Here is a 15,001-nt window from a genome sequence, read left to right as displayed (position 1 = left end):
AAAAAAAAAAGAAGTGCGAATGATGCGGAGTCCTGATCCCGTCCGGAAATCCTCTCTATCTTTTCTCACCATCCAGACGTCTCCCTTGTGCGACCGGAAGTGGATCTAACAACACCACCAGAAACCGGAGCGCTGCCCAAACATGGATTAAAAGTACAGTTGTTGTTTCCCAGGGCGCCTGTGTGTCAAAGTGATGTCTAACACGGCGAGAAGCGGGGATTTAATCCACTTGAACGTGGGCGGGAAAAGGTGAGGAAGCGGCGACATGTTTGACGGCTAACTGCAGCTAAACTAGCTTAGCTTCGTTCGGGAAGCTTCCATTGTCGGACACGGCAACTCCATCACTCTGTTAAATCCTTCCAGTGGAACTACGATGTGGTGAAACATGGCCTGGGTTTTGTTACTCTGAATTTATACACTCAACGAGATGAGGCTTAACGTTAAAGGAAACTTAAAGCACCAAACTATGGCCACCGTCCGACAATGGAAACATAGCTGAGAAAGGGAAGCTACAACATGCCACTGTCCCTCTGGAAACACACGATATTGAGGCGGTTTTAAACAACTACTTCAACAAAGGTTGACACGAATGTTCTCTCTTAGCTCCTCGGTCTACACTTTTGTCACATTTCGACTTATTCGCTTTTTCTTTAGTTTTTAAACAATAAACACACTGACGTGGACTCTGAAGGGTGTGTTTGTTTGCAGGTTCAGCACCTCCCGACAGACGCTCACTTGGGTTCCTGACTCCTTTTTTTCCAGGTGAGTGAATAAAACAAACGCACACAAACACGAATTGCTTTTTTAAGAAACAAAGCACTTAAAGAGTAGGGATTTAGTATATTTAAAACATTTTTTTCAATCAAAACCGCATCACAGAATATAATAGAATATATATTTAGTGTCATTGTACGTTGTACAACGAAATAGGGCTGGGCGATATACTCGATATATCGCGGGTTTGTCTCTGTACGATATAGAAAATGACTATATCGTGATATTCGAGTATACGTTCTCACGCAGTTGCTTTTAGCTGCGGACATTACACTGCAAGCTCTTCCCACTCTTTCTTGTGTCTCCTTGTCACAGACAGCAAGCGCACCTTGGGACGGTATAGCTCGGTTGGTAGAGCGGCCGTGCCAGCAACTAGAGGGTTGCAGGTTCGATCCCTGCTTCCGCCATCCTAGTCACTGCCGTTGTGTCCTTGGGCAAGACACTTTACCCACCTGCTCCCAAAGCCACACACACTGGTTTAAAAATGTAACTTAGATATTGGGTTTCACGATGTAAAGCGCTTTGAGTCACTTGAGAAAAAGCGCTATATAAATGGAATTCACTTCACCTTACATACGTCACATACTGTCACGTCATACATATACGCCTTCGCGCAGCAGAGAGGTAGCAGCATGGCTAAAGTTAGCTGTGGTGCGAGTGGTAATACGAGAGAAAGAAGGTGCGAATCTGGTAACAAATGAAGGAAGAATTAATTCCCAAGAAAAACAGCAGGGGGTCCATCGTCTGGCGGTGGTTTGGCTTCAAGTGGGAATATGTCGAACAGACAACCGTAATTTGTCAAGTGTGGGGAAAAAGCATTGCTACAAAATTTGAAAAGTCACCTGCTAGAGAATGTAGAGTGCTTACTACGCATGTCAACATCTCCGTTCTGTGCCACACGCCCACACCATCAAAATGCAGAGGCAAACATTTCCACATCAACACCGTATGAAAAAAATAGTCAACAACAATAGAGATAATGTCCTCAGGAACCTACCACATAGCGAAGGACATACACAATTTGATTTCCTATTAAGCAGCTCATTTTTATTTGACACTTATTGAAATATCTTGTGTGACATCATGCACAAAAGTGCACTTTATTTGTTTTAAACTATTGTAATGGCGTTCTGTACAAAAAGTGCACTTTAATTTAGTGTTGTTTTGATTTGTCATCTTGGAGACATCATGCACAAAAGTGCACTAATAGCTTGTTTTAAAATGACTGACAATTTTGCACTTTCTGTTTTGGAAATTACATGAATGTTTGTGCCACTGCTTAATAACTGTTTAATAAATACACTTTTGCTAAATTGACTTAGTTGTGATTTCCCTCTCTGCATGAAAGTTTAAAATGAGCATATATTAATGCAGTATGAAGAAGAATGTTTTAATGTAGACACATAGAATCATCATACTGCTGTGATTATATGCATCAAGTGTTCATTCAAGGCTAAGGCAAAATATCAAGATATATATCGTGTATCGTGATATGGCCTAAAAATATCGAGATATTAAAAAATGGCCATATCGCCCAGCCCTACAACGAAATTGCAAGCAAAACTAATTTAGTGCAAATTCATAACACATAAAAACATAAGAACATAGATAAAAATACCAAGCACACAGCTCACATGTACAGTCATTATTGTCGTCTTGTGTTCAGCGACACTTTTGCTCTCAGGTAAAAAGTGTTCTTAAGTCTGTTTGTCCGGCATTTTATTGTCCTGTATCTCCCGCCCGAGGGCAGCAGTTCAAAAAGTTCATGTCCAGGGTGAGATGGGTTCCTTATGATGTTTTGGGCCTTTTTGAGGCACCTGACACTGTACAGTTCAGCTAGGGAGGGGAGAGAGCAGCCAGTGATCTTCATGGCAGTTTTTATCACTCAGCAAAATAAACAAGTAAATCTTGTAGCGGTGGTTTAGTGACATGACTCAAAAGGGCGTTAACTTGACTTAATTGCAATAATTATATTATTATCATCACTGTTCTAACTTCTGGGTGGCTTATGTGTTTATTTTCAGTCTTTTGAGCGGCCGGATCTCCACTTTGAAGGATGAAACTGGCGCAGTGAGTGACTTGGCATCAGTTAGCGTTGTGTCCTTGTGCCTTGTGGTAACGCCCCCCTTGTCCGCCGTAGATCTTCATCGACAGGGATCCCTCTCTGTTTGCGCCCATCCTCAACTTCTTGCGCACCAAAGAGCTCCACCCGCGCTCCGTCAGCGTGCACATGCTCATGCACGAGGCCGAGTTCTACGGGATCACGCCGCTCGGTGAGCTGCTCCGTCGCACGGTTTGTAGGATGTTTGCAGTGCGGTGACGTCATTGTCGTGTGTTCAGTGCGTAAGCTGCAGCTGTGCGATGAGTTGGACCGCTCTTCCTGCGGAAACGTCCTGTTCAACGGCTACCTGCCTCCGCCGGGTAATCTCAAAACGCACCTGGCAGTCCTGTAACCTGATGATGACTTCCTGTCTGTGTCCCAGTGTACCCCGCCAAGCGCCGCAATCGCCACAGCGTGGCGGGGTCGCAGTTCACGACGGGTCGAGCCACGCCCGTCAAACGCAGCAACACAATGCCCCCCAACTTGGGCAACTCTGGGATGCTGGCCAGAGGGGAGGACAGGGTGACTGGAGGTTAGGACATATGCCTGTCAAAGTTGACTTCAAGTGTAAAAAGTACCAACACAGGACGTGTGCAGGTACCTTATCAGATCCGGGCCTGGTTCGAATCATCTGTGGCCATCATAACTGGATCGCGGCGGCATACTCTCAGTTTGTGGTGTGTTACAGGTACACGCCAACGTCGGCAAAACTTATATTGGACTTTGACGGCACGACAGTATCGAAACATAAAATCCCTGCGTTCCGTCTGTCAGGGTGAAGGAGTCCACCGGGTGGCAGCAGGTCTTCACGTCTCCTCGCCTAGACTGGGTCATCGACCGGGTGGCGCTCAACGCTAAGGTGATGAGTGGCTCCCTGGGGGACAACGACAAGATGGTGGCCGTCGCTTCGGGAACGGAGATCATCCTGTGGTCCATCTGCTCGGACGGCAACGGGAACGAGATAGGTGAGTCTTCAAGGACTCGTAGCCTGTGAAATTTCACTAACAAGTTCTCTTTATGTGTATTCTGCGACTGAAAATGAATCTGGAGGTCAATCCTATATTATCAATTATGTATTTATTTTGAATTAGGACAATGTATACTCATCAACATAGAGCAACAATGTAAATATGCCGGAGTTAGCACAATAGCTAATTTTCATCTGTTGTCCTAAGGCAGGTTAATACAGTAAATTTCAACAGGTCATTATACAAAATAATACATAAGTCACAAGACATTACACATTACAAGCATACCATAAGCAGAGACCATGGACAAAAAAATTAAACACAAAAAAAATGTGAATAATCTAATTGTGCGTGGATATTTGATTAGTTTTCAACTACTGTTTCAGTGCAGTTTTAAATGTTAAATAGGTGTCACAATTAGTTTTTACTAATGTGCAGAACTGGGGCACATTTGCCCACATAGAGTGGATAAAGAAAGGCGTGTTCAACTATTACTAACATGTTTTTGTCACCCTGGTCCGTGATTACTTCAAAACTGATACGGTTAAGTTAAAGTTAAAGTTAAAGTACCAATGATTGTCACACACACACTAGGTGTGGTGAAATTTGTCCTCTGCATTTGACCCATCCCCTTGGGGAGCAGTGGGCAGCAGCGGCGCCGCGCCCGGGAATCATTTTGGTAATTTAACCCCCAATTCCAACCCTTGATGCTGAGTGCCAAGCAGGGAGGTAATGGGTCCCATTTTTATAGTCTTTGGTATGACTCGGCTGGGATTTGAACTCCAAACTACCGATCTCAACTAGGGCTGTATCACGATATAAGTGTTTTATATCGATCATTATTGATATTTCTAAAACCTATCGTAGGAAAACGTTTGAAATATAAACATTTTTATTTAAAACATAACCTTCCTCTGTGTATGAGACCCTCAGCTATCAAGGCAGAAAGCAAGCATGGAAAACACTTAATCAAAATTCTAAAATCACACTTAATATTTAACAATAAGCTCTTAAAATGAAGGTGCAAAAATAAGGAATATGTAAGAAATGCTTAATATGGCGTAACAAGTGAATGTAAACAGAGAAACCTTAGAATAACTATTTTTTGCAGGTTTACTGTCAGGAAGTTACAGCTGTGCTCTAAAGGGTGAGCATGGCTAAGGTTTGCGTGGTGTTACCGGTCTTGGTGGGGGACAATCGCCTTGCATCATTTACAGACCACATTGGTCTGACTACGGTCTGTTTTAAAGAATCCCAAAAACCTGCCATACTGTAGAGGTGACTTTTCCTCTTTTATCCACAATTTCTTTGCTTTCTGAAGCACTCATTGTTACTTTTTCTTCTCACTCCACGCAAAAAATCAACCTTGCGACACAACAAGATGGCGCAACCAAACTTAATAGTTGATTGGCTTTTGGCGTGTAACTCCCGCCGATCAGTGGTCACTTTCTGCGTTGCTCGGTTACCAGAGAGCGAGCGCCTTTCTTCATGCAACCAACCTTGCTATACAAATTTCTTCAGACGAAAAATTAATAAAAAACTATATCATTACGTGTTTATCGAATTATACAGTACAGGCCAAAAGTTTGGACACACCTTCTCATTCAATGGGTTTTCTTTATTTTTATGACTATTTACATTGTAGATTGTCACTGAAGGCATCAAAACTATAAATGAACACATGTGGAGTTATGTACTTTAATAAAAAAAGGTGAAATAACTGAAAACAGGTTTTATATTCTAGTTTCTTCAAAATAGCCACCCTTTGCTCTGATTACTGCTTTGCACACTCTTTGCATTCTCTCGATGAGCTTCAAGAGGTAGTCACCAGAAATGGTTTTCACTTCAGTGACAATCTACAATGTAAATAGTCATGAAGATAAAGAAAACGCATTGAAATGAGAATGTGTGTCCAAACTTTTGGCCTGTACTGTATATTGATATTGTGTTATCACCCAGTCCTATGGTTTACATTATGAGCAAAAAATTACACCAAATAATTGCCATTTCCGGACTTCCCTGCTATTCCATAGACACCATAGCTTGTTTCCTCAAGCATCTTACGAAAAAAACATCAGTATAAGAGGACGCAAAATACAACACCAGTGGTTTACCTTTTCTTTCTCTTGTTTGCTCTATCTCCGTTTTTCCGCAGGTTCTGACTCAGTCTTTCGCCCCTCGAGGATGCTCCTGATTTTAAGGATCACATTTGGCTTGAGTCTTTTAAACTATTTCCATCCAAATCCTGTAGTAAAGCGGTCCTTACCTTCCTCATGTTGCCATCATTTGGAAATTAATGCCGGCTGTCCCCTTCTTTAGTTGCATTGCTACAACTTGCAACAACCCGTCTGGCAGCCATCTTTGAACATTCCTTCAAACTCTGCACAAAAATAACCTGTTTGGGGATGAAGACGCTACCAAAACACAAACTAAACAATATAAAATTACCTTTGGTCCTCTGTCGGTGACGTCACTTTTAGCTCCAAAAAGTGGGTGTTCCTAAATGCGCTGAAAACCAGCATAAAATCACTTTTAAAAAAAATAAATAAATCAGATTTTACCTGTAGACATCTCTTTTAGGTCTTAAACTCTGAAATAAGTCAATGTCGGTATTTGAGGAACCCTTTAAGGGTGTGTTCCTCACACAGGCAGCAGGTGGCGCCTGAGAGCGAGTCTTTACATTGCGCTGCTGTCCTTGCAGGCGTCTTCAGCCTCAACGTGCCAGTGGAGGCGCTCTTCTTCGTGGGTAACCAGCTGATCGCCACCAGCCACATCGGGAAGGTCGGCGTGTGGAATGCCGTCACCAAACACTGGCAGGTGGGTCGGCGTGCGCGTGGAGAAGCGCCGTCTTTGTGCTCGCCTTGAAGGTTTTGTTGTGTCGTCCGAGCAGAACCAGGATGTGGTTCCCATCAGCAGCTACGACACGGCGGGATCCTTCCTCATCCTGGGATGCAATAATGGATCCATCTATTACATCGGTACCACACATTTTAGGCTAGCTTTGAACGGATTTTGTATGTTTAAACCTAAAAACCATGGCTTTAGATACTTGGCACCATCTTATAAGTATGCTAATGTCTTTTATATTAGCATGCTAACATTTTATGCTAGCTTTTTAGCTGATTTTGTATGTTGAAACCTAAAAATCATGGTTTTGGATACTTTTCCGCCACTTTAGGAGTCAATCAAAATAATAATTTGTTGCCAAAATCTTCCAGCCCAACTCCATGATATACATCTTTGTGTTGTTGTTTTAGACGTCCAGAAGTTTCCTCTAAGGATGAAGGACAACGACCTGCTGGTGACAGAACTATACCGCGACCCGACTAAGGACGCCATCACTGCACTGAGCGTGTACCTCACCCCTAAAACCAGTACGGACTCTCAGAAGCTCTCGGTGCGGCGACTCGTCAACCGTCGTCTTAATCGTGTCTTTGTCCCGCTCAGGCGACAGCGGCAACTGGATCGAAATTGCTTACGGCACCAGCTCCGGCTCCGTTCGGGTCATCGTGCAGCACCCGGAGACAGTGGGCTCGGGCCCTCAGCTGTTCCAGACCTTCTCGGTCCACCGGAGCCCCGTCACCAAGATCATGTTGTCCGAGAAACATCTCATCTCAGGTGCTGGATAAGGAGCATGTGACTTACTTGTCTTCCAGGTCTTAGCGCACGCTAATGTTTACTCGTTTGCGGGCCCGCCAGTGTGCGCAGACAACAACCACGTACGCACCTGGACCGTGACCCGCTTCAGAGGGATGATATCAACCCAGCCGGGCTCCACGCCACTCACCTCCTTCAAGGTCCTCAGCCTGGACCCCGACGACGCGCACGCAGGCTGCAGTGCCGGCACAGAGATAGGTAGCGTGCTAGCAGCTAGCGGGGGGAGTCAAGGGTCACACACTAACCTTGTGTTGTGGCGTCAGGACCGTACGGAGAGAGAGACGACCAGCAGGTGTTCATCCAGAGAGTCGTACCAGACACCGACAAACTCTACGTCAGATTGTCATCCAACGGCAAAAGGTGTGTGTCTATAAGTAATAGTAGTCACAAGTGATGCTTCAGTGAGTGTATGGCACACTCAATAGCTGTATTGTTACCGTGATCATTTTTCATAATGGTCATCCGCCATCTGCTGGATTTTAAAAAGTCATTTTATTTGTGAATAACATTGATAGTTAGCAAATATACCGTATTTCTCAGACTATTGAGCGCATGTGGATATACATTTTCCCATATATTAGCTGCACCGGACTATAATCCGCAGATATAAACCTTGTGAAATGAGTTATTTACGCATAAAGATTTGATAAATGTTTATTTACATACTCTAATTGTTTCCAAACGGTGTCTAACACGGCAGTAAAACAAAACAGAAGTCATGGTCATGGACCCACTAGCTGCGGAAGCTAGCACGCCAATCAGGGGACGTTTTGGTGAATTTACTGAGGAATTTGTGAAACTGAAATCCGTTGTAAGTTAATAATACTAACACAGACACAGTGTTAGGATATTAGTTGACGCTAACGACGCTAGCGTGATTACATTACGATAGCAGGTACAAATATGCATGAAAAGACTCCTACAGACATCACACATGGGACGGTTTAGTAAAACTAAGAATTCCATCCATCCATTTTCTTCCGCTTATCCGAGGTCGGGTCGCGGGGGCACCAGCCTGAGCAGAGGAGCCCAGACTTCCCTCTCTCCAGCCACTTCGTCCAGCTCCTCCCGGGGGATCCCGAGGTGGGAGACATAGACTTCCCAATGTGTCCTGGCTCTTCCCTTTGGCCTCCTGCTGGTTGGACGTTCTGGTGGCAGATCCCCAAACCACCTTATCTGACTCCTCTCCATGTGGAGGAGCAGCGGCTTTACTCTGAGCTCCTCCCGGATGACAGAGCTTCTCACCCTATCTCTAAGGGAGAGACCTGCCACCTGGCGGAGGAAACTCATTTTGGCCGCTTGTACCCGTGATCTTGTCCTTTCGGTCATAACCCAAAGCTCGTGACCATAGGTGAGGATGGGAGCGTAGATCGACCGGTTAATTGAGAGCTTTGCCTTCCGGCTCAGCTCCTTCTTCACCACAACGGTTCGATACAGCGTCCGCATTACTGAAGACGCTGCACCGATCCGCCTGTCGATCTCACGATCCACTCTTCCCCCACTCGTGAGCAAGACTCCTAGGTACTTGAACTCCTCCACTTGGGGCAAGTTCTCCTCTCCAACTTGGAGATGGCACTCCACCCTTTCCCGGGCGAGAACCATGGACTTGGACTTGGAGGTGCTGATTCTCATCCCAGTCGCTTCACACTTGGCCGCAAACCGATCCAGTGAAAGCTGAAGATCCTGGCCAGATGAAGCCATCAGGACCACATTATCTGCAAAAAGCAGAGACCTAATCCTGCAGCCACCAAACCGGATCCCCTCAACGCCCTGACTGCGCCTAGAAATTTTGTCCATAAAAGTTATGAACAGAATCGGTGACAAAGGGCAGCCTTGGCGGAGTCCAACCCTCACTGGAAACGGGTCCGACTTACTGCCGGCAATGTAGACCAAGCTCTGACACTGATCATATAGGGAGCGGACCGCCACAATCAGACAGTCCGATACCCCATACTCTCTGAGCACTCCCCACAGGACTTCCCGGGGGACACGGTCGAATGCCTTCTCCAAGTCCACAAAGCACATGTAGACTGGTTGGGCAAACTCCCATGCACCCTCAAGGACCCTGCCGAGAGTATAGAGCTGGTCTACCGTTCCACGACCAGGACGAAAACCACACTGTTCCTCCTGGATCCGAGGTTCGACTATCCGGCATAGCCTCCTCTCCAGTACACCTGAATAGACCTTACCGGGAAGGCTGAGGAGTGTGATCCCACGATAGTTGGAACACACCTTCCGGTTTCCCTTCTTAAAGAGAGGAACCACCACCCCGGTCTGCCAATCCAGAGGTACCGCCCCCGATGTCCATGCGATGTTGCAAAGTCTTGTCAACCAAGACAGCCCCACAGCATCCAGAGCCTTAAGGAACTCTGGGCGGATCTCATCCACCCCCGGGGCCTTGCCACCAAGGAGCTTTTTAACTACCTCTGCAACCTCAGCCCCAGAAATAGGAGAGCCCACCACAGATTCCCCAGGCACTGCTTTCTCATAGGAAGATGTGTTGGTAGGATTGAGGAGGTCTTCAAAGTATTCCCTCCACCGAGCCACAACAGCCGCTGTAGAGGTCAGCAGCACACCATCCTCACAATACACGGTGTTGACAGTGCACTGCTCCCCCCGCCCCCCCCTGAGGCAGCGGAGGGTGGACCAGAATCACTTCGAAGCCGTCCGGAAGTCGTTTTCCATGGCTTCCCCAAACTCCTCCCATGTCCGAGTTTTTGTCTCCACGACCGCTGAAGCCTGTCGGTACCTGTCTGCTGCCTCTGGAGTCCCATGAGCCAAAAGGACCCAATAGGACTCTTTCTTCAGCTTGACGGCATCCCTCACTGCTGGTGTCCACCAGCGGGTTCTAGGATTACCGCCACGACAGGCACCAACCACCTTACGGCCAGAGCTCCAATATGCCGCCTCGACAATAGAGGCACGGAACATGATCCACTCGGACTCAATATCCAGTGCCTCCCTCGTGACATGTTCAAAGTTCTTCCGGAGGTGGGAATTGAAACTCTCTCTGCTAGACATTCCCAGCAGACCCTCACAATGCGTTTGGGCCGGCCAGGTCTGTCCGGCATCCTCCCCCACCATCGGAGCCAGCTCACCACCAGGTGGTGATCGGTAGAAAGCTCTGCCCCTCTCTTCACCCGAGTGTCTAAAAAACATGAGGCCACAAATCTGATGACACAACTACAAAGTCAATCATGGAACTGCGGCTGAGGGTGTCCTGGTGCCAAGTGCACATATGGACACCCTTATGTTGGAACATTGTGTTTGTTATGGACAATCCGTGACGAGCACAAAAGTCCAATAACAAAGCACCACTTGGGTTCAGATCCGGGCGGCCATTCTTCCCAATCACGCCTCTCCAGGTTTCACTGTCGTTGCCAACATGAGCGTTGAAGTCCCCCAGCAGAACAAGGGAATCACCCGAGGGAGCACTCTCCAGTACTCCCTCAAGGGAATCCAAAAAAGAGTGGGTACTCTGAGCTGCTGCTTGGTGCGTAAGCACAAACAACAGTCAGGACCCGGCCCCCCACCCGAAGGCGGAGGGAAGCTACCCTCTCGTCTACTGGGTTAAAGTCCAACGTGCAGGCTTTGAGCCGGGGGGCAACAAGAATTGCCACCCCAGCCCGTCGCCTCTCATTGCCTGCAACGCCAGAGTGGAAAAGAGTCCAGCCCCTCTCGAGAGAACTGGTTCCAGAGCCCTTACTGTGCGTCAAAGTAAGTCCGACTATATCTAGCCGGAGCTTCTCCACCTCTCGCACTACCTCAGGCTCCTTCCCTCCCAGTGAGGTGAAGTTCCACAAGAGCTAGCTTATGTAGCCGAAGATTGGACCGCCATGTGCCCTGCCTTCGGCTGCCGCCCAGCTCACACTGCAACCGACCTCTATGACCCCTCCCATGAGTGGTGAGCCCATTGGAGGGGGGACCCACGTTGTTTCTTCAGGCTGAGCCCGGCCGGGCCCCATGGGGATAGGCCCGGCCACCAGGCGCTCGCCATCGTGCCCCACCTCCGGGCCTGGCTCCAGAGGGGAGCCCCGGTGACCCGCGTCCGGGCGAGGGAAATCTAGGTCCTCGAGTTGTACTTTTCATAAAGGTCTTTGAGCTGCTCTTTGTCTGGTCCCTCACCTAGGACCTGTTTGTCTTGGGAGACCCTACCAGGGGGCATAGAAGCCCCCGGACAACATAGCTCCTAGGATCATTGGGACACGCAAACTCCTACCACGGTAAGGTGGCAGCTCAGAAAGGAGTAAGAATTGTTTTAGTTATACTGTCAAACTTACAAACGCTGTTTGGAGTATATGAGTAGAGACGCTATGGACGATTAGAATACAGAACGGTACTTCTACTTCCGGTTCAAAGCTTTAAAAAGCAAGAATCCACATTCACCCAACAGCACCTGCAGTGAGTGAACTCGTCCAAAAGATGGCAGTATAGCACAAACAATAGCACACCTTTTCCGTGTTTAATGAAAACTCTTCTTGTATTATGGCCGTCAGCAAAGAAAAATCCATAAATTAGGTACGCCGTTTTATAACCCTAAGTTTGGATTTTACAGTATTATGGTTTTGAAAAGGGTGATTGATAAGAAAAGGGTGATTGATAACTCACTTGGATGAACTCATGGATTGGTGACACTGCTCATTTCCTGGAGACGCAAGCTAGTGCTAGCTAGCACGGTCAAACGACACAGCAGTGGTATGGGTCACATGGTGACACAGTTTCACTCCTTGTGTCCCACAATGCATCAGTACGACCCATCACTAATCCTTTGCGTGTGTTTCAGGGTGTGTGAAGTGCGCTCGGTGGACGGCACCTCCATCACGGCCTTTGTGGTCCACGAGTGCGAAGGATCCAGCCGCATCGGCTCACGGCAGCGCCGCTACCTGTTCAGCGGCCACGGCAACGGCAGCATCCAGATGTGGGACCTGACCACCGCCATGGAGATCGCCGGCAAAGTGGACATCAGAGGTCAGACCCCGCCCTCGTGTTGCGATGGCGAGCTCTGTGGTCGCTGACGTGTGCTCTGATTGGGTGTCTCGCAGCACTGGGCGGGCCCACCGAGGAGGAGCTGCTGGAGCTTCTGGACCAGTGTGACCTGGCTCTGACCAGAACTCCTGACAGCACACCTCGAGCCTCCACTTGCAGGTACGCACGCACACCGTGATGATGTCATCGGCGCCGCTCATTCTGTCACTTCCTGTCGCTCCAGTCTGCACTCACAGCTCAGTGACGGCTTCAGACCGGAGCGTCTTCACTCTGCAGGAAGAGGAGCCGGAGCGTTGGGTTCATCCGGGTCGCTATGCGGGAGTCTTCCTCGCCAAGCCCCGCTCGCCAGGCCCGCTCGCGACCCGCCCTCCTTCGCCTTTTCCGCCTACGGACCGCAGTCCCTCTCTGGCAGCAGCCCTCGCCCCCATCGCCACCCCGACCGAGACAGGGAATGGGGGTCCGCTCGCAGGGGAAGCTTCGTGGAGCGTTGCCAGGAGCTCGCCAAGGGTTCCGAGGTGGCGGCGGCGGGAGCGGAGGGAATGAGGCGGAGTTTGGCCGTGTGCAGCGAGTTAGAAGCCCGCTTTGGTTTCAGGACGCCGACCGCCTTCTCCGTCTTGCCCGGCTCCCGCCCCTCCCCCGGGGGAGCGCCTCCCTCCATGATGCAGACGCCGTCGCCATCGTTGCCGCAATGTAGGCTCACGCCCACCTCCCCCACAAGCCCCGCCTCAGCGTCGTCAAGCCCGACGCGTTCTGAGACGGCCGGCTCCGCCCCTTCTCCGTCCGAGGCTCCGACGTCGCCCGAAAGCCCGGACAGTCCGGCCGGCAGCACGGCCGCCAGCCCCAAACCTCAGATGAACGAAACAAGTTTCTGACTTCCTGGCTGAGGGCTTGTTGCCATGGTTACCAACATGTCGCTAAAGCTTCACTTCAATGGTCGAGGAAAAAAATGCCTCAAGGAGTGGGAATCTTTTCCATGTTTTTACGGTTTGTAACGCTCGTCTTCCGACCCGCTCGGTCTTGGAAGTCGTTAACAAGCGCCATGATTGTGACATTTGTAAATAAGGTGCGTGTCAAAGTCGCCATTTTTTAGGAGCGCGTGAAGCAGGTGACTTTCCTACAAAAAACTAAGTAAAAGAAGATATTTTAATACAAATGAATGAGTTTGCAAAAAGTGTGTAGCTTGGTTCATTCAAGTCAACAGTGAGGACCAATCAGTGATCAATAAGTCGTCCCTCCAGGATCTCACACGCTTTTTGAGGATTTGTCACAGACTAAAGTGCCTGATTTTGCGACAGCTTTAAAAAAAAAAGGCGCAACGTTTTAAATAATTTGTGATTTTACAAATTCTCAAGTGTGCTTTTCAATTGATGTATTTAGGAAGACTTTCACTGATGTTGGGAGTCCTACCTCCACTTCACCACCAGGGGGCACTCCCATTTCAGTGAGTCTTTATCCTGTCCCGTCTCACTTCTGCTTCCTACCAGGAAGTGGGAACGCAGGAACCAATCGGATTGGCCGAATCGTGCGAGGAATTTGCGTGAAATCCTTGAGGGTGTGAATGTGTGGTCAAAAGTGTTAATCAGCCACTGACGTCGCACAAAACACGTGACATCCGTGTTGGGGCACTGGTGCGCCTTCTGGTTGGTGGAAGTAACTCAAGCTGGCTAGGCCCCGCCCACCAAGCGGCTTGGCGCCAGACTTGTCCGCCGTCTTGCTCACAGGCCCGCTTCTAAAGCAGGGGTTTAAAACTTATTTTCTCAAAAAAAGAAAATTATAATCATGGATGGATCTGAAGTTGATCTAGATGTTTAAGGTTTAAAAGTAAAAATACAATATATTGATATGACCTATTTTTAACTTATTGTACCAAAAGCGATATTGTGATGAATGTTTTCAATTTACTGTAAGGCTCCAATTACTTCACATCAAATATTCCACTTTGATGATTTTTTCCAATTAATTTTTCTATAAAATTTTAATTAAATACAAATGTTCCTGTTACAGTTAAGAAGGTTTTGACCAAAAAGACATAAAAACCTGTCAAACAGGGGTTCTTGACATTTTTGACCTCGGGCTCAATATTAACACACAAATAAATGTACATACAGTTAGTACATAAATTACCTAAATTAATAACAAATTTGTTTTTTTTAACTAAAGTGAAAATGACAATACAGCTTCACCACTTTAGTCATAATTTTTGCGCTTAAGCTCCAGACTTCTGTTTGATATTATCATTACTGCCACAAGTGGTAGAAAAGTGTATTACAATTGAGTACCGCGACCCCGGCTGAAATATTTTTGATGGTCCTCTAGGGGGCGCTCACGACCTAACAATGGTTAAGAAACCCTGATCTATAGCTATTTAAGCGGTGAAAGTAAAAAATAATGTTTAATATATGACTTGTTTTCTTCACACTTTAATGACTGAGACTCTTTTGGGTCCCTGGAATCTTTAACACTCACCAAAATTGAGGGTTACAAGATATTTAGTACCGTATTTTTCAGAGTATAA

The 15,001-nt window shown here is 47.5% G+C and overlaps 1 protein-coding gene and 1 long non-coding RNA gene across 2 annotated transcripts; one reads left to right on the top strand and one right to left on the bottom strand.

Moving 5' to 3' along the window:
- Window positions 1–55: 55 nt before the first annotated feature.
- Window positions 56–14,582, top strand: shkbp1 (SH3KBP1 binding protein 1). Its single transcript, XM_062060725.1, has 17 exons — window positions 56–249; window positions 709–762; window positions 2,799–2,844; window positions 2,915–3,047; window positions 3,115–3,195; window positions 3,258–3,407; window positions 3,473–3,563; window positions 3,650–3,840; window positions 6,545–6,660; window positions 6,734–6,821; window positions 7,101–7,217; window positions 7,291–7,461; window positions 7,543–7,698; window positions 7,764–7,860; window positions 12,284–12,468; window positions 12,543–12,645; window positions 12,710–14,582. The coding sequence occupies exons 1-17, from the start codon at window positions 194–196 to the stop codon at window positions 13,356–13,358; spliced, it is 2,484 nt and encodes an 827-aa protein (XP_061916709.1). The 5' UTR covers window positions 56–193; the 3' UTR covers window positions 13,359–14,582.
- LOC133658558 (uncharacterized) lies at window positions 5,936–6,415 on the bottom strand. The gene is made up of 3 exons (XR_009827486.1): window positions 6,292–6,415; window positions 6,110–6,223; window positions 5,936–6,033 (listed from the first exon to the last, which is right to left on the bottom strand). It is a non-coding gene; the product is annotated as an uncharacterized LOC133658558 (long non-coding RNA).
- Window positions 14,583–15,001: the final 419 nt, after the last annotated feature.

The sequence above is a fragment of the Entelurus aequoreus genome, linkage group LG10, assembly GCF_033978785.1.
Source record: "Entelurus aequoreus isolate RoL-2023_Sb linkage group LG10, RoL_Eaeq_v1.1, whole genome shotgun sequence".
NCBI classification, from domain to species: Eukaryota; Metazoa; Chordata; class Actinopteri; order Syngnathiformes; family Syngnathidae; genus Entelurus; species Entelurus aequoreus.
The sequence above is the reverse complement of the archived record's forward strand: the minus strand, read 5'-3'. Positions and strand labels throughout refer to the sequence as shown.

Bases quoted from the DNA above. Each gene is read 5' to 3' on its own strand.
- shkbp1 (XM_062060725.1), top strand. From the start codon at position 194: ATGTCTAACACGGCGAGAAGCGGGGATTTAATCCACTTGAACGTGGGC. The intron at 250-708 runs GTGAGGAAGCGG...GTTTGTTTGCAG, and splicing joins TTGAACGTGGGCGGGAAAAG to GTTCAGCACCTCCCGACAGA. The intron at 3,196-3,257 runs GTAATCTCAAAA...TCTGTGTCCCAG, and splicing joins CGGCTACCTGCCTCCGCCGG to TGTACCCCGCCAAGCGCCGC.